We start from the raw sequence: 19,969 nt of genomic DNA on the forward strand, positions 1-19,969 counted from the left end.
ATTCCTTCTTCCCAAGATGCAACAGTGTTCCTAGATGGCCACATGGCTGTATCACTGATGAAACCACTAGGAAACCTGTGAGAAATCTTAGAGTTAAATGTAATAAGTTGTAGACTACAGAAATCTCTTCAGAAGATGAGATGGTCTGTAGTTCACTTTTGTAGGTTCTTGCATATGTTTGTATTGCCATATTTTTGCTGTCACTTTTGTTATCCAGAAAAAGTAGAACATTTCTTAAAATGTATGATGGAACTGCCACAAAATGTTTGCCCCACTTGGCTTATTGTCATGTAATAAAATACCCTCCCGTGTGCCACATTACCTGAGATTACTTCCACAAAACTATATGGTCTCAACAGTAAATTAAACTAATTTATTTAGCAAATCATTCTGCAGTTTAAACTGTGTCTAGGACTTTCCTTAGATGAGAAACAACAGTCAAACACCATTGTGTGACTGTCAAATCAGCGAAGACTCACCAGATCACTGGAAGGGTATTGGCACTACAGAAATGTATCAGTGGCCTATGGCTAGTCCATAGAGTGCAGTCACAAGATGGCTGTTGGTTGAGGACGAATAAGAAAGAAGACCCAAGAAGTAAAGTTTCATAAATTATGCATTAACCAGATTGCTTGCCTTCTTCCCCCTTGTCCCAGAAATTCTTCTTTTATTCGATTCAGAATCCAAACTTGCATTCAGAGAAAAAACATTCTTATAAAATCTGTTAGTTTAGTCCAGGATATTTTTATGAAGAATCTTGTTTGTGAATATTGCAAAGAACTAATAAGTAATTAATTAAAGTGGACTGTGTACTAATGTTTTATTTTATGCCCACTTGAAAGCATTAGCTGTCTATGCAATTCCCCATGGTACATATCATAGACTCGCATCATGTTTATATCCTGTTTATTTATTTATTAATTTATTTATTTATTTTTGGTATCTTCTGTGACAAACTGAATTTACTGAAGTGTACTGACTTTTATATCCTTCAGGTCCACGGTTCTAACTGGATCTTATTAACATAACTCCCGTTACAAGTCTCGTATGCTTGCTGCAGACTTTTCAAAACATCTTACTATGTCACAAAAGCAGAAAAGGAAACTTCCATGAGTCCTGCATTTTCTGAATAAGATACAAAGTATTCTGTTTATATCTTCTTGAAAATGTATTGCTGTTGTAATGGCGCAGGATAAACGGATAAACTGCACAATTCACATTCTGCAGGGCACTACATTCCCATAATTTGGGATCACATGAAGAGAATATTTAAGTGAAAAGTTGCTTCTGTGCTACACTTGATATATTGAGTAGATGTTACATATATTAACTCACTGGCAGTACTTATTGTAATTGTATTCACTGTCAGAGCGGAGGGAGGATGCAATGTCAGTTGTTTTCTGTTGGGTAAGAGGGCAGGGTGGAGATTTAAAAATGTAGGAAAGTGGTGGTCAGGATGAATGCAAGCACTGTTACATGCAATATGTCTTTGCAACTCCCTCCACAAAAGTAGGCTGGAAGTTCAGGTTCTGAAAATATACAGCTTTTGTACATTTCAAGAAAATTAGCTCCATGAACCTGTTTCACATGAACATGTGGAAAATAGAGGTAATTATATGAAATATCATGACCTGCTAGAGCAAGTCCTGAAAAGTGGAAACTGAATGGCTGAAAGACTGGACAAATATACTAAGTCCGAGATGCCATTTCTTGGAATATTCCCTTTTCTCCAAGGCATGGCGATCTTGATGTTGGTATATATAAGTTCAGGGGGTGTGGGGGGGCTTGCCTGCCCACAAGGAGGGTGTGGGGGCAGCCTGCACCCTCTGCAAAAATAAATTTTAAGGAGAAGAGAGATTCTGGAAATTCATTTTTCTTCTGTGTTTTTTTTTTTGGGGGGGGGGGTTGTTGGCACTCGGCATTTTGAGTGCCAACATTTTGATAGGGAGCCAAAACAATGCTAATGTCCTCTGATCTTAGTCTTTAGTTTATATTAAAAGAGACGGCTTCTTTGGGACCTCGTCTTTTTTACTCATGATGAAATTGCTCATTAGAAGATTCTCAGGTAAGCGAATACTTTATGTTTTTGCTGCCTTTGAAAGGATATCAGGTGGACACTTACAATATAGTTACCTGCCAGTCAGTTCAACACAGTTACTGATAAATACAACAGTTTGGAATTTACTGATAGAGAGCTACTCCCTCTCTAGTTAATAAAACCATTATAGAGCCACAAAGCATTGCTTGTAATTTAAGAAGGTAATGGGTAGTATATGCTGTTGAAACTGACTGTTTTCATCTTTTGACAAGTTGATTTTATTTTTTAAAGGACATCAGTGACAGATAAAAGGTTATGATGCCATTCCAGCAGCCATCTAAACCATACAGATGTCTGCTATCCAGTGTTACAGCTGCTGCTTTCTGCAAGTCACTAAGTGTTATTCATTCACTCAGTATTCAGAGGTTAATTCTTTTCCACTGTACGTATTGTAACACTGTTCAAGTGTGTGAGAAGCTAAGATACTGTAGCACAAAATATGGAACATTAACTTCTAGAGTATAGCAGCTGAACTTGGCTAATAAATGCAACATGAAAATGTATTATAAAGGTAAAATAATTTCTCTTTTGAAATTCATGCTGGCAGAGTTGATCACTTTGCTTGCACTCCTTGTACATATTATTAGTTTTTAAGGCCATATTATTGTATAGTACATTATCTTGTAACCAAATCTTAATGATATTCAGCCTTCTAATATGTGGGTGGATATTACTTTTAACTGACTGCACTTTCTTTTTTTTTCAGCTTTTCTCTTTTGCGTTGGTGGAGTCATGTTTATAATCTATATGAAAAAGTGTCGAGGGTGAGATAATGTTTTACATACCTTGTTATTCTTGCAGTGTGGTGATGTTTTCTACATGCATCGTATATAGATCACAAGAGAAAAAAAAACATAACACTTCCAGAAGTAAAAGCTTATCTCTTAATGTGTGCAAATTTTAACAAATGCCATTTTTAAGATGTAAAATAATGGAAAGCCCAAAGGTTAAACATGCAGCTGTTTTATTGATCTGATATTTACTGAGTACATTAACATCTTTTAAAATATTCCTGTATGATTTTACTACTGAGGATTGATGCATAAATGCCAAACCCTTGTGGAGGACATAGTAGAACCACTTTATGAAATGATAAGCTGCAGGAGGACTCCATTTGAAAACAAATAGCCCCATATGACTAATGGACAAGCATAGCTGTTTGTTGATACTGTAGTCATAGCTCTTCAAATTTTTAGAAACATGCCAGCTCAGGACTGAAGCATGAAGACTTACAGTGAAAGTCCTAACTGTGTGGGAGCAACAGTGAATGTTTCTGCACTGCCTATGATTTTGCAGCTTATAAATACAAGCTATTAACCTTACTTTGTTTGATCTTTCATATGACCAGCTTTCCAAATGGCTTGACACTGTGTTATTTAGACATGGGAACATATAGAGATGTTAAAAGAAAAACACCTGTTTTCTCTAACTTCATTGCATGTTATAGCAAGGTGAACCTCACATACCTTTATCTTTTTCTGTCCTTTACTTAGTCCCAACCAACTATGAGCCCATTCAGTGACTTATGCTAGATGAGTACCTCTAGTAATACTTTCTGAAAAGTTATATGCAGACGTGCAGATGTCTGTGCTGAATGCTGCTGCCTTGTAGAACAAAAGTCTGGTTACTGCACATAAACTTTGTAGACTATTATTTATTTATTTATTTATTTCCAGTTTGATTACTGGGGAAGTCCACTGGGCCAGAACGTACCCATTTTCAGTGGAGGCCCGGGGAGAAAAGCTCCAAAAGCAAAGCAAATACAATCTAAGTTACATAGTGTAAAAGATAGTAATAAAATATATACATTTGGAATAACATTACATTGAATACAGTTAGTAAAAAAGCAAATACACGCAGTATACTTCAAAAAACATCATTCAGGAAGGTAGATACAATAGATTTAGTAGTTTCCTTAAGTAGCAGGTTTGACTGTATGAAAAGGAGTAAGGTTACATGCTATTTACAATATTTACATATGAGGAGTAGAGAGAGAAAGTACATAAACTGAGAGTAGAATATAGTTTGATCAAGCAGTGATCGAGAGAGAAAAAGAGAAGAAAAGAAGATAGTATTAGGGTAGAGTAAAGAGAAAGGATGTAGAGGGTTCAAGGGGAATTTATGTAGATTTATGTAGGATGTAAGCAGGTGCACTTATGTTTAGAGGATAAGTAAGAGAAAAGTTGGATTTTGAAGGCTTCAGTGTTAGATGTTGTTCTAAGAGAAGAAGGAGAGAGTTCCATTTCCTGCCAAGAGAGTAGGAGGGAAGGAGCTGGCCAGCAGGGCGATTGGGTTTGTGGATGGTGATTAAATTTTGGTGTTCAGATCTAAGAGATCTGTTTGGGGTGTATGGCGGAAGGATGTTTGCTAGGGCTGGGCATTTTTCAGGGTAGAATATTAATTTGTGAGCAGTGGTTAGTTGGAGGTAGTCTAGGTAGTTAGGGAGTTCTAGCCAGTTCAGAGTTTGTAGGGAAAGACAATGGTGAGAAGAGGTTTTAGATTTGGTAGCAAATTTAGAGATTTTATTATAGCAGATTTCGAGTTTAGTGGAGACGGAAGAAGACAGGTTAGTAAGGAGAGGGGCTCCATATAGTAGAGATGGTAGAAGATAGGTAGTTGCTAAGGAATGTCTAGCGGAGTTGGAGAGAAAGCAGTTGTTCTTATAGAGCATACCTAACTTCACATAGTGCTATAAAAATAACTTGTCTATATAATGGATAACACATAAAATACTGTACAGTTTGCAGAGTTTGTCTCAAATTTTCTTTTCATACAAAATACGGATGATGCTCTCCAATACTCAGATCTAACAAAAAAAATCAGATCTAACATCATACACTTTTGCTGTCGTTATATACACTTTTGCCTTCAATTTGGATTCTGTCCATGAGAACGGCCTATTGTTTAATACCTTTGAAATTTGCAGTCTGTTACTTTGGTATCCTCTGATGTCATACAGTCTGTTCTGTTTCAAGGTGAATAGGGAGTCTTTACACCTGTGTCTCAGGAAATTTCTTATCTGTAGTTTTCCTTGAAGCTTGTAGCAGACTGTTATGCAGAAACTGAATGCCTCTTTTAAAGAGTTATCCTTATCAGCATTTTTCTCAAGCTGTACCAGATCCTCATGCTATATTTACAGATGAATGCCATTTTATTTGATTTTAGCTAATAACAGTTTAACCCTTTTTTATATGTATGCCAGCAAACAGAAATGTATGCATCTAACTGACTATATTATTCTACATATATTCTAGCAAACAGAAGTGTATGCATCTAACTAACAAACAGGTGTACATGCACTTTTATTTTCACTATATATATTCTATTAAACAAAATTATATATGTCTAAATATATCTCTAACAGTTTTCTCTTTTTTGTTTTAAAATACGAAACAGTCTACACTGGTATGTACTCTTTGGTTAATTCATAATTTTTATTGCTGCTAACTAAAAACACATTAGGAACCAAAACCTTTAGTTTTCTTTTGATATAACAAGTTAACACACAATTTCATATTGTTAGCACAATGATAGCATGCATTACTGTTAGAATTGGATAAATTATTCAATTTAACAACTTTCTCCTTTTGAGGACCATTCTGTGAAAATGTCCCACCAGTTATGAGCTGTATCTTGCAGTTGCTGAATAATGACTTTATACAGTGATTTATTGACAATGCCCATGGATATTACTGCAAAGGCACTGCAGTCTTGTTTTTTGAATAAACACATATGTGTCACAGAAGTTAAGCTTTGATCTGTTACTATACATACAAATGAAACGAGGAGAAACTTTTGTGAACAATTTAAAACTTGACAGCAAAATTGTCCATTTACACAGATGAGTGTTGTAGAAAACATGGTTTATACACTGAACAATGCTGTTTACATATTAAACCATTTACTGTGCAGCATACACTTGCTTGTACAGAATATTTTTGCACATGTACATACAAATAGGGTTTCTGTAGACTCTCTTGCTTTTTGCTTAGTGCCTCACATCAACACTTAACAATTTTGTTTTAGTAACAATAATGTTTTAGAAAAACATAAGCACCTATCCTGACAACCAGTCTTGTTTTTTAACATTTCTTGTACCTACCCATTCCAGCTGGGAACTGTAGACCATAGTACATCCCTTAACCCACTTCAGCACTTTCTTTAACTTCAGTCATTTGTTAATATACTTGCAACTTGATAGTAGAATGCACTTTTAAAACATTTAGAATTATAGTAAGTATTTGTAATTTGCATAACTATACATAAATTTTAAATTGGGGTTTTATTTGTAGTATTATTTAGCCAGTTCAACTTTATATTAGTACCATTGCTTTTAAATTCTGTTTTTTATGGAGTCTGTGCTATTTTGGTGCTATTATACCATTACAAAATATTGCAAGAAACAAAACAGATATAGGCTTAACAACACATGCTTAAAATAGATATATTTATGTTATTTACATTTGCTGTTGTCTGCCTTTTGCTCTTGTACATTTTAAATAGATGCACTTTAGGTGGAAGGAAAATACCTGCATGCCAGTCTTGTGACCTCTTGTCTTTACTGCTTTTAACTACTCTCATTTGATTTATGTGCCCTAGAACTGTTCTGTTTAAAATGGTGATTTTGAAATTAACAGCTTAGCTATGAGAGTCTGCCTCTGTGTATATGCTGTGAGAATGTCATACGTTTTACATTACTGTTTAACTGATGTGTCTTGCTTTAGCTGAATGAAAGTTACATTAGATCCTGTTGTGTAAGTTAACCGTTTTCTAAACATAAATTATTTTTTCAGTGTAATTAACTGCTGGGTTAGATATAGAATTTCTCTTTTTAACTCTGTACTAACCAGATTTTTCTTATTTTGTAAGTTTGTAAGAGCTGTCTGATATGTCTCAGTATTCTGTTGACTTTAAAGCTCTTATGCACTTCCGAAAAAGTGTTTGCATATGTTGTCTAAACTTTATGAACTCATTTTGTTTGTCTTTTAGACGTTTATTAAATTCTTTTGTCAGCTCACCATGAACCTTGTCCCTATCCTTATCTGCTTTTTACTGTGCAGTGACTTTATTACACTTTTGTCTAAAGGGTGTAACAAGATGTACAGAAGATTCTGTCAGTAACTGATCTCACTGCTGTTGTAACTCTAAAATTAACATTTTACATGTGGTGGCAGGGCATAATAATGTAAGTATATGACCCTTATGTGTTGCTTTATCATTAACAATGGTCTGCACTGTACTTTTATGACATTGCACACAGAAAGCAGTTTTATATGACTTGCACAATAAACATTTACTGTCATACAGTCAAACGTAATCCATTTACATAATTCCTGACTGTCAACTTGCCCTAATAAGGTTTTACATTTGCTAAAATGGTGTTTATACAGCTTCTGTAGTCTAAAATTAACACAATACTGTGTTTACTACCATCCTTAGCCTTAACAGCATCCATACTGTCATGTAACACGCAAATTTTTTTTTACCAAAGTCCACAGAGACAGTTGGCCATGCTGCTTACTGTAGATGGCTTGAAAACTTGTGTAGTTACTTGAAAAACTGGTAAAACAAAGCTGGGAGTTGCAGGTTTGAATCTGAGACTTTACCACCCCAGAGAATTTATGGCACTGCTTGCTTACTGCACGGTAGTCTTACTCTGTATTTAGTCGTCTAAGGAACTGTACTGCAGCAAACTCTGGAAATTGAAGTGCTCCTATTCCAGACAGAGTCACGTAAATGAATGTTAGTTACTGCACCTTTACTGGAGTGACCTTATGCAAGGCACAGGCACCACTCCCCCTATGTTCAAATGCAGGCAAACCTTGTAATTGAAAAGCTATATGCAGACATGCAGATGTCTGTGCTGAATGCTGCTGCCTTGTAGAACAAAGTCTGGTTAGTGCACATAAACTTTCCAGACTATTAATCTCTTAAACTTAACCCAGTACTATAAAAATAACTTGTCTATATAACAGATGACATGTACAATACTGTACAGTTTGCAGAGTTTACTGTCTCAGATTTGCTTTTCATACAATATGGATGATGATCTCTAGTACTCAGATTTAACATCATACATTTTTACTGTCCTTATATACATTTTTTTCCTGCAGTTCGGATTCCGTCCATGAGAACAATCTCTTGTTTAATACCTTTGGAATTCGCAGTCTCTTACTTTGGTATCATTCGATTTCATACAGTCTGTTCTGTTTCAAGGTGACTAGGGAGGCATTTTACTGTGAATGTTTCCATATGAAAGCAACTTTCCCATACTCTCTGCACCTGTGTCCCAGGAAATTTCTTATCTGTAATTTTTCTTGAAGCTTGTAGCAGACTGTTACACACAACTGAATGCCTCTTTTAAGGAGTTATACTTATCAGCATTTTTCTCAAGTTGTACCAGACCCTCATGTTACATTTACAGATGAATGTCATTGCATTTGATTTTAGCTGATAACAGTTTAACCCTTTTTATATGTATGCCAGCAAACAGAAATGCATGCATCTAACTGACTACATTATTCTACATATATTCTAGCAAAAAAAAGTGGATGCATCTAACTAGCAAACAGGTGTACATGCATTGTTATTTTCACTATATATATATATATATATATATATATATATATATATATATATATATATGTGTGTGTGTGTGTCTGTGTGTGTATGTGTATGTGTGTGAGTGTGAGTGTGTGTGTGTGTGTATGGGTCTGTATCACATCGTCAAACTGCTTTAAGTTCAAACACTGTATATCATACTGAAAAGTCTGAAACCTGAAAATAGCAAAGTCATGGCACATCAGATTTTTTTCTCAGGGAAAAAAATCGTTTGGCCGTTTTCGAGGCTTTGCTATTTTCTCCACTGTATTGTGATCTCTGAGCTGATATATTTAAGTTGGGGCTATGTGGTGGGCACAGCCCCCCCATGTTTGGGAGTGTGGGGGGGGCGGCAAAGCCTCCCACTTTAGTTTAATTTTAAGGTTTAAGTTTTTTTTTTTTGTTAGGGAACGGCGATTTTTTTCCCTGGGAAAAAAAATTGCTGTTCTGTGTTTTCGTTATTTTCAGGTTTCGGATTTATGAGTTCGATATTACAGCGTTCCAACTTATGGAATTTTGATGATGTGATATATACCCTATAGATATATATATATATATATATATATATATATATATATATATATATATATATATATATTCTATTAAACGAAAGTATGTATGTCTAACTATAGCTCCAGTCCCTATAACTCCCTCTATGAAGAAATATTTTTTTAATCTAATTTGTCATATCCTTTCTTCATACTGCCAGCCATATTCCTTTGTTCACATTGTTCTTATTTTTAATCCCCAATCTTTTTTCTTATATCTGACCATGTATTATATCCAGGCTGTGTCTTACTTCTCTTTTGAAATGTACACATGTAAGCCTTTGAGTTTTTCCTTATACTTTCTGTGTCTATACCATTTGTAATTTCATGTTACCTGCTGGCTCACAGATAGGACCTAAGAAGTTAAGTCGCTCAAGGCTTTGTGCTGGGGAATGTTCATTTTTGGCATCTTATTTTCTGAACCTCTGGATAACCAAGTATGCAAATGATTGCAAGCTAAGTGCAGTCATAGAATCTCTCTATGACAAAAATACGCTTCAAGAAGGCCTGACACAGACTAGTAACAAGTGTCAGAGCCACAGTATTAAAACTCAATGCCAAAGAATGCATAATAGCATCCTTTGGAAAGATGACTTCTCCAGGAAACTACTGCAATGATAATACACCCTTAAAAGTAGACCCAGTGGTCAGGGGTTTGGGAGCACATGTAGACAGTAACCTGACCTTTGACCAGTATTTGTCTATGGCAGTAAGGAAATTATTTTACGTTTGAAACATATATGCAAGGGTATGGCATGTTGATTCAAAGATGTCATTGTTCTACTGTATCTGGCCCTTATGAGATGAATCATTCAGTACAGTGCCCTCTTTGGTACATGCCTGACTAGGCACATGCAACAACTGGAACATCCAAAGAGTTTCCTCACAGGAAAAATGCAAGGATTACAAAACATGTCCTACATGGACTGCCTCAAAGCCCTATCCCCTGTACTCAGTCTCCTACAGACTGCTGAGAGGCGATCTATGCCTGGCCTGTAAAGTTCTCTGATCCTGCTCTGATGGGCCTGTTGGACATTCGCAAAACAAACAGCATCAGAATTACCTGATCTAGGGACCTAAAACTCATCTGCAACATAAGTAGGACATGTTGGGGGGATAGGTATGCATCTCAAAGACTACCTTCTTTCCTAGAACAGGCTTACCATTTGTGTGAAATAGAGGTTTACCTAAACACAATTCAAATATAACTTAGACCTGTGGATGAGGAATCAGTAATTTATCCCTGGTCTGGCACCTGTGTCTCTAATGGACAGAAACAACCTGTAAATGCACCTATGCTCAATCCCACATGTATTCCTTAATATAATCCTAGAGAATCAAAACTTGTCAGGTACATTGCAGAAGCCTGCCTTGGCTTCAAAAAGTCCTCTGCCATAGTTAACCTGGAAATCACCTATAAACATGTGGACCTACATTCTCCACATTAGTTTCCTTTTATATATGTACCCTCCAAAGATTGTATGCTGTACTCCAACTTTGACCTCACTCTGTGCAAATAAAGGATGATATCACCATTTCTGGACTCTTTATTGCACATTTTGCTGCCTAGTGTTGTACTAGCTTTACTACTGTCCTTCTCATTGCATATCACAGTTCACTATTGGGTGATTATTATCCCCAGATACTTTTCTTCCTCTGTCCTTCAAATTTTGAGTAAAAAGTGCAACAAAGCACTTATTAACTTAATGAATAGGTCATGAACCCAAGAATCAGAATCAATCAAGACTGAAAGCAGAAGTTGTACAAAGGGAAAAATGCACATTGTTAAGTTATAAGCCCCATGAACATATGCAGAACTGGATGGTCATAGCACTGACTGGGAAATGGACATGTATGGGATTTATAAATGCCCTGAAGAGCTATAGAGCAGAGTGTGGGTTGGGAAGTTGCTACTGGCAGAAAGTTTAAGGTAGCTACTTTTGATCCATCATAGGTTAATATTTTCACAAGATTCCCAATAAAAAGGTCTGCATAAGTGGGTGCAAATGATTTTTGTAGTGCCTCTGACCTGTAAAAGCATTGGTAGCAAAAGCAGAAGCCATACTTTGTAACAACCCTTTGCAACAAGGCTTTTGCTATAAAAATATTAATGACCAATTATTTTTCTTAATGAACTTTTTCAGATGTTTGAAAAAAAACATTTCTTGTCAGATGTATAAACCAGAAGCTTTTTCCTCATACTTACTGCCAGATAAATGCAAGACTTTCCTGAGTGTTACTGTGGCTTTTTGATACTTAGCTTTTAGCATGTCATTTGGCTTCCTTTTATAGGTACTCCATAGACAATTCTCCTTTCTCCTGGCTTTCTCATGCCCTTTTGACCACCACTGTGAATCAGATATAACTGAGTTATGTAAACCAGAGGATATTGGATTCTCTTTTAAATCACAAATGAAACAGTCAGTGATATGCACGGACTGCATTACTTTCCTCCCAGCTGCATTAACATATTTGTTTATTTCACGATCACCACTTTTCTTCATAAACCCACTAATACCTACTCTATCCTCAGTTGGATTCTGGTCTCCCATCCTAATCTCTATCACCACCCTGAATCACTTTCAGACTCAGTACAGTGACCACCATGCATTCTAAGATACTCCCCACACCTCTCTCAAACATTACAAACTTAAGGAATGCTGAAAACTAGCCAACTTTAACCCTGATATTTTCAATAGTTATCTCTCCTCCATTGACTGGTCCTGCCTTTCATCCATCCCTCTTGATGAACCTGTTCTTCAAGTCAACTCCATCTTTCTAAACACACTTAATTCCCTTACCTCTCTCAGAACAGTCAGAGTCAAATCACGCTGTTCTCCTTGGCTCACTAACTCTACCCGGGCTCTCATCCATAAAAGAGATTCTGCTTGGAAACTCTGAATTAAGACTAAATCTCTCACACACCTCCAAATATATAGAGAACTCCGAAATCTAACAAAAAAAAAACAGGTTAACACATACCATCAGCAAACTTTTGCAAACTACTAACACTACCGACCCCTCACTAACCATCACCCCCCCTATACAAAACAGTCCATTCTCACTAAAACCCAACTCAACCAGTTATATCAAAAGGCTACTTCTCAAACTCAAACCATGCTCACTCTCAGCTGATAACTTACCACCTCTCTTCTTACAGGCAGCTGCTAACTCCACTGTATACCTAGTCTCCATCCTCATAAACCACTCAATCATAGAATCCGCCATCCCAACTCTTTGGAAAAAATTCCATACCATACCAATCTACAAAGGTGGAAATTCAGTAGAGCTCTCTAATTATCAAACCATTGCCATACCCTCTCCCCTTTCTAAAATCCTTGAACACTGTGTTCATAAACAATCCATGGCCTTTCTCACTCAAGAAAATCTAATCACCCCTACCCAGCATGGCTTCCACCTCCACCACAGCACCTCTACTGCACTAATTTCCTTTACAAAGTCCATCACCCTTGCCAGAGACAATAATAAACTAGTGCCCTGCCCCTTTTTAGATCTCTCTAAAGCCTCTGACACTGTCTCTAATTCCATCCTCCTCACCAAACTGTCTCAACTCAATATCTCCTGACCTACTATCTCCTGGTTTAACAGCTACCTCACAGATAGACAGCAATCTATCAAATGGCTGCCTGATCTATCCCCTATCTCCCCATCAAAATGGGCACCCCACAAGGCTCAGTTCTAGGCCCCCTTCTCTTTAACATCTTTACTAACCAATGTCTCTCTTCCTGTCCTCAGTAATTTCTCATGCAGTATGCAGATGACTCCACAATCATCTCCACTGCTGACAACCCCTCTGACCTGTCAAAAAAACAACTGCAGCATGTAGTAAAAGAAAACATGCATATCCCTCTGACCTGCCTCCCCTGACAAAAATATCTTTTAACCTCACTGAAAAATGGCTTTCTGACAACCAATTCAAACTTAACCCTAAAAAGACTAAACTCCTTCTCTTCCTCCTTAAATTCCTCTACCACATTAAATCTTTCTTAACCATCTCTTCCCTTAACAACACCACTGTAACAGCGAACACCCACACCAAAATCTTTGGAGCAACCATAGACGAGCAACTTAAATTTGACCTCCATGTACATCACTGTATCAAGAAAACCCACCAAAAGTCTTCTGTACGGAAATAAAAGATTCCTTACACCCAGCTCCAGAATTTCACTAGTCCTAGCTTACCTTCTTTCTCACCTATTCTACAGCTCACAAATCTTAACTAACCTAAAGTACTCACTACTCTCCAAACTCGAAACTACCTACAACGAAGAAGCAAGATTTGCAGCTAATCTGACCTTAAAATGGCACCACTGTCACTCTCTCTACACTCCCAACTGGCTTGAGTTTCCTAACCAACTCTTATTTATGCAACTTCTTATCATCCATTCTATCCTGAACAACCCCTCGTCCTGCCCTAACCTATTATAGGTTCATAGGATGATACTAGGTTATTGGCCCAGAGGCCCTTATAAGCCTACCCAAGAATTTGACCCATGTTCCCTCAAAGTCAGCACCTGTTTCCCCTGTCCAGCAGGGACACAGGTTGGATCACGGGGTGTATCTTCCGTTTCCCATCCAGTTGTCCAGGTTCCTCTTAAAGAGGGCCAGAGAGGTACTCTGCTTGACATAGAGAGGGAGTCTATTCCACAGATGGGGGAGTCTTTGGGACACAGATCTAGCCTGCCAACAAGTTCTATTAATGTCACAGACCAGGTTCAGGCCTTGCGTGTGGGTTGTGCAAGTAGAGTTTGACTTACAGATATGCAGCAACTCCATCAACACTGGGTCTGAGATGGCCTTGTATTCCAGACACAGGTCACCTCTGAGCAGTCTGTATGAGACTAAGTAGAGGGACAGGGCTTTTAGCCTATCTGTGTAGGATAGATGTTTGAGACCATTGATTTTTCTTGGTCAGGACCCTCTGTGGTCACTCCACCTGCTGCATGTGCTTGGCAAGGTACATGTAGAAGGGAACATTGTACTCGATAATGGGTCTGATAAGGAAGGAGCAAAGGGATGTTATGACCTCCTTGTTTCTGGATGAAATACCCTTATTTATGAGGTGGGCCATGTAGAAAGCCTTCCGTACAACAGAGGCAACGTGGTGGTCAAAAGTCAGGTTGCTATCAACATGGGTGCCCAAGTCCCTCACGACTGATTGCATGCTTAGTACGTTGCTATTAATGTGATAATTAGTGAGGATCCCATTTTACCCAAAGAGGATAATGATGCATTTCTTGGCTTTTAGGTTTTGGCCATACTTATTGCACCAGTCATTAGTTTGGGTTAAGCTCTCTTGGAGGATGTTCACATCACTAGGGTAATTTAAGACAGTGTCCAGCTTGCAATCATCTGCAAACTTGGTCAGCCACAGAATACTGCTTTTGGTTTGCACCTCAGAAAAGTATATCCCAAACAGTAGAGGCACCAAGACCAATTCTTGGGGTACACTGCTTGTTACGGAGTTACTACTAGAGGTGGTTTCCTCTATTTTGACTGAGTGGGTTCTATCAGTGAGTCAGTTAGCTACCCAGCTGCTAATATACAGGTTGATGCCTAGCTGGGAGAGTTTATCTATTATGCCCGAATGGGGAAGTGTCGAAGGTTTGGCTAGGTCAGGGTAGGTGGTGTGCACCATCTTGCCCTTATCCATGGCTTTGGTGACTGTTTCAAAGACATCAGCCAAGTTTAACAGGCATGATTTCCCTCTGACAAAACCAAACTGTGTGGGTTCAAGTGTTTGGAGGTTGCCATTGTCAATGCATAACCATTGCATGAAGATTGCCCATATGGGCATGTCCGTAGTGCTGCAGATGGATAAATGTATACACACAGAGAGTTGGCTGATGTGAGATTAGATCCCCTACCTATGTAGTAGTACATACTACAGCTTGTAGCTTATCGCATGCGCCGCAGAGATTACTTTTATTTTTTTTTTTTTTTTGTAATAACGGTGGACATTTTCCATTCAGCTAGGACAAAGCTGGTTCTTAGACTATGACTGGAAAGAGTACCAAATGGTGTTTCTAATTCTTATTGGAGCCAATGTAGGACACAGCCTGGAATGTTATCAGGTCCCATCGATGCTGTGTTTTTGGCCTTAGAGAGGGCATTTACGACCTGATCTTTACAGATACAGGGTTGGGGTCATGGGGTATGTGTGGTGGGGACAAAGGAGTGAAGTTTTCACAGAACCTGTTGGCTAACAGGTTTGTTATGTCCACAGGCTCAGTGTATGTGGTATCTTTAACTACCAGTTTGGCACAAATCTGAGTCTTACCTTTTAGGCTACAAATGTAACTAAAGAACACCTTATGATTGGCCTTAGTTGATGATGCAAATTTAGATTCATAGTTTGCTTTGGAGGACTTCACAAGAAGTCTTATTTGCTTGTTTAAGCTGAGAAGGGAGTGTTTCCAGTTTAAGGCACGCTTCTTCCTACTTTTGGCCAGCAATTTCTTCCTCTTATTGTAAAGCCTGTTAATGGCAGTTGTCCACTAAGCAGGTTTGCTCTTCCTTGAAGAGCTTCTTTTAGTTCTATCAGGTACAGCCATGTCACTGCAATTATACAGGTGTTTGTAAAAAACATTGGTTTAAGACTCTGCATAGGGGAGAGGTACAGTGAAGCTATTTTACCATCCCTTAGAAGGATATAATTTGCTTTGTAGAAGTTTTTTAGTTTAGTTTGCAGCTGGGGGGGGGGTCCAGTGGGATAGTTACTTCGAATGAGACTGATTTGTGGTCACATCTGACAAGGGAAGAACTCACAGCGGGGGTGCTACAGCAGTCCCCCATATTGGTAAGCACCAGATCGAAGATGTTGGTGACCCTAGTTGGTCCAGGCCATTTGACTTAATGAACTCGAGGGCAAGTGAGTTTGAGCTCAAGTAATTTACCCATTCAATGGATGGGTAATTAAAATCACCCAGAACCATAGTGTTTGGATGTATCTTGATGGATTCCAGTAGAGCCATAGGTTTGAAAGAAACACCTCTGTCAAGTGTCAAACCCAGACCCCTCTCAACTATAGCACACTGCATTAACCCACCACACTACATAACTCTCCCATATCACCAGAAATTGTAAATGTGGGTTCCAAATCTATCCTTTTTTGTCTCCCTCTACAGCCCCAGTCAATCTCTCAGAAGCTGTGATCAAATTTTCTTACAGATTCACAAGCATAGAAAAATATGTCGGACAGAATCTCTATAGCTACCTTCCTGCTCTACCATGGAACAAGCTCCTTCTGACCTTCAGAAACATTTCCCATGTCCATGAATTCAAGAAAACTCTTACAAATTACCTAAACAGCACCTGGTCTTGTCTCTGTAATCACCCTACCTGAACCCTTCCCTCTCCCACATTACTTTCTTGCCTCTCCTTACTCTCCTTTCCCCTCTTTATCTCTCTAACACTAACCACCTAACAAATGAAGTAACAGCCGCCTACTTCTAATCACTCTCTTTACTTCCTAACTTCCTGTAGCATGATGCCTATATTCCACCTGTAACTGCCTCACACACTTTTGCTGCAAAACATAAGCATTTGAAAAGCACAGTTCTCCACGGAAAACTGTCCTTATGGCATTTTCTTTTTGCTAGCTTATTGTCACTGCCTGCTTCAAGATAAATATCTTATGCTATTTCTTACTGATTGTTAAATTGGACCTAAAAGAACAGCTGCTCATTTACCCTATTGTATATTTTTTGTCCTCTACTATAATCCTGTAATTTTTACTGTATTGTTATTGTATAATAAGTCAATTACTTTTCTCTCTGGGCCTCCACTGAAAAAAGGCACTACCCAGTCAGACTATCCCAGTCGACAATGCCAAATAAATAAAATAAATAAATAATCAGCTTTATAAAAGGCCTTTCTATGTAGTAGTAATTCTTGAAGCCCCTTAAACATACCCCCATTAAGTTCCCAAACAAGACAAATATGGTCATAACCCATGAGTTCTGGTTCAGGGTGACTGTACACTACACAGTTATGTTCCTTCACCCATGCAACATATAGCATTTTTCCATTTCTAGTTGATTCTGTCACTATCCGAAGAATATCCTTGAATCTTCCAACAACAACTCTCCTATATCACCAGAAATTGTAAATCTGGTTCCAAATCAGTATTTGGCTCATCAAATTTTTTCTAAGAATAGTCTGCTAGGTTTCTGCAGAATCCCTCCATGTTTTTTTTTTTTTTGGAGGCCAAAGAATAATTCTATCTTGATGTTATTATACTTCCTCTGAATATTAGCTCTTAATACTTCAGATTCCCTACTAATATGAATTATGGTTAAGTGCACTGAGTTATTAACATAAGCGGAAATAATCCCCTTTCCATTTCTATAATTGTGACAGCCAGAGAAACCAGGCAGCAGTAAAGGTGTATTAGTCTTAGAAAACCTTGTTTCAGGGATCACTACTACATCATATTTCTAACTAAGCATTCTTGTTTCCAAGGTCATAAACTTATTTTTCATAACTCTAAAGGTATTACATATAAATATTTTCAAAGATTGACCAGTGCTGCCACAGTATAGCAGGGTTCCTTGGTTTGCTCTAAAAAATGTTTCACCAGGTTGGTTTGCTTACCCATTAAAAAAGAAATTCCCTTGGTGACTAAGGGTAAGATTGTTTGAAATTAGATATCAAAGTGTTGCTATTACCTCCTCCCATACTGCATTTCAGTTTAGGGAAACACAAAACATTTTCCTTGTGATACAGTTGGTGAATTGTTGTGTAACTTTCTTTAAATTTTGTTTTAATCTTGCGGAAGGGTTGACAACTGACATTATAAGACTAAAACCATTATACTTGTTAAGGTCTATAATCCTTTTCACCCCAGTTTCAAATTCTAGATAATTTATTTTCCTAACATCATATATTCCACCTGCCATGGCTACTATGTCATATCTCTGCCTGCCAGCATAGATACTTTGCAGAGTATATACTCTTCATTCTAATACCTGATAAAATGATAGCAGTAATCATTTCTGTGTTGATCCTTGGCAGTAGGTTTGTAAAACCTTTAATTATCAAGTCACCTATGATTAAAACTTCGGACGGCCTAGGGTAAACAAAGACCTCCTTTCCTCTTTCCATCTCTTGAACCTAGAGACAGTAATGCCATCAGTTCTGATGCGGAAACCACGTGATGCTCTACTTCTCTTCTTTCTTGATCTATTGTCTCTGTCCATTTTTCTTTTTCTAGCTTGTCCTCAATCAATACCCGCGTAAAGCCAGAAGTAAAATAACTTGAGTTAATATATCTGATGGGTGAAACTTCATTTCGATCCTTTTTCAAATCTGCTTCATTCATATTAAGTTTTACACCATTATACAGTATCAAGTTCCTTTGCAAAATAAACTTGGTCATTCTGAGTACAATTCAACACCCTAGTTATTTGTATTCCACCTCCTTCCATTTTTCTCTTAGCAGACAAGTTTCTCAATTTATATTTCTCTGTGTTTCAGAATTTTTACTATGGGAAAGATATATTTTTAATATGGGCAATTAGGATTCCTTTAACTATAATAGTCTCTCTATCTCAAAAGCCAACTTTGAGATTGGGCAGACTTGTTTGTTATGGGAGTTGACAGCACTATATATGTCATAATAAACAGACTAAAGTTAAAAAAAAATAACAGAAGCACTCAACAAGAATGGATACCCTACACTCACCCAAGACAGCTTTCCTTCAGTGCAGTTGACTCTCACTGATTGGGGTAGCTTATCATTCGTATAAATTATTTTATGCTAGGTTTCAAAACAAATTAGTAGTATGTTAAATTAGTGTAGACAGAAAGTCGCTTTATTTTTCAGCTATAAGTCACATTGCATCATAAGTGTTATTTATTTTAAAACTTTTTTCATATTTTTACCACTAATATTTTTTTTCTGCATGGGCTCATCTTCTAAATGTTTTGAAATTAAGACAGTCCACATATTTTTATTAAACATGTAGGGGAAAAGAGTGAGCTGAAGGACCGTTTCAGTATGCAAAGCTCAATTGCTCTTTTGTTTCTTCTTTTTGTGGAGTGAGAATGAGTAATATTTCTTAGGAGAGAAAAATCAGAGAAACAAGTGTCAACATGGTCATGCTAATATGGCATGTCCAAACAAAAAAACATGTTCTCTTCCTTAGCACAGTCCAAATTTGTGTTTCATGTAGCTTTTTCTTAATGGGAAAACATATAATTCTCTGTAATAATTAATATTGCAGTTGCACTGTTATTACTGTGCATTTTAATTTTTTGTTTAAAATGTTTTGTTGTCTAAAATGTATAAGCTTACATTGTAGTGAATGTATGTGAAATGGTGCATTGTTTGTGTTATCTTATGTAAACCCCACATTTTTTGATTCCAATAGATCATATTCCACAAATGAATGTAAAGAGTCACCTCAGTCACAAAGGAGCAGCATTAGTGCCAATGGAGTGAGTATAACCTATTATTATTGCTTTTAGTAGAAGCATGCATGATATGGCTAATATAATTCCCTGCTGCCAATGTCAAAACTTTTAAGATTACACAGAAAGTTTGATACTAAAATACATTATTACTGAATTATTGTTTCAGGCCGCTTACCATTCCACTTATAAAGGTTTATTTTTTAGGATGGTTAGTAGGTGTGTACTAGGCTAATGACCACTGGGACCTTTCTAAGCCTAGACATGCATCCCAAATCTCTGACAAGTT

General features: G+C 37.4%; 1 protein-coding gene across 1 annotated transcript in view; it reads left to right on the forward strand.

Annotated features, from left to right (window-relative positions):
- Positions 1–19,737, forward strand: part of LOC122806053 — a gene marked incomplete in the record, with an annotated part of 1,002,329 nt that extends 982,592 nt beyond the window's left edge. Inside the window, 2 exon segments of the mRNA XM_044076294.1 lie at positions 2,805–2,862; positions 19,641–19,737. Of these exon segments, the coding sequence (XP_043932229.1) occupies positions 2,805–2,862; positions 19,641–19,737 (155 nt within the window).
- Positions 19,738–19,969: the final 232 nt, after the last annotated feature.

The sequence above is a fragment of the Protopterus annectens genome, chromosome 7.part0 (genome assembly GCF_019279795.1).
Source record: "Protopterus annectens isolate FY-2018-M chromosome 7.part0, PAN1.0, whole genome shotgun sequence".
NCBI classification, from domain to species: domain Eukaryota; kingdom Metazoa; phylum Chordata; order Ceratodontiformes; family Protopteridae; genus Protopterus; species Protopterus annectens.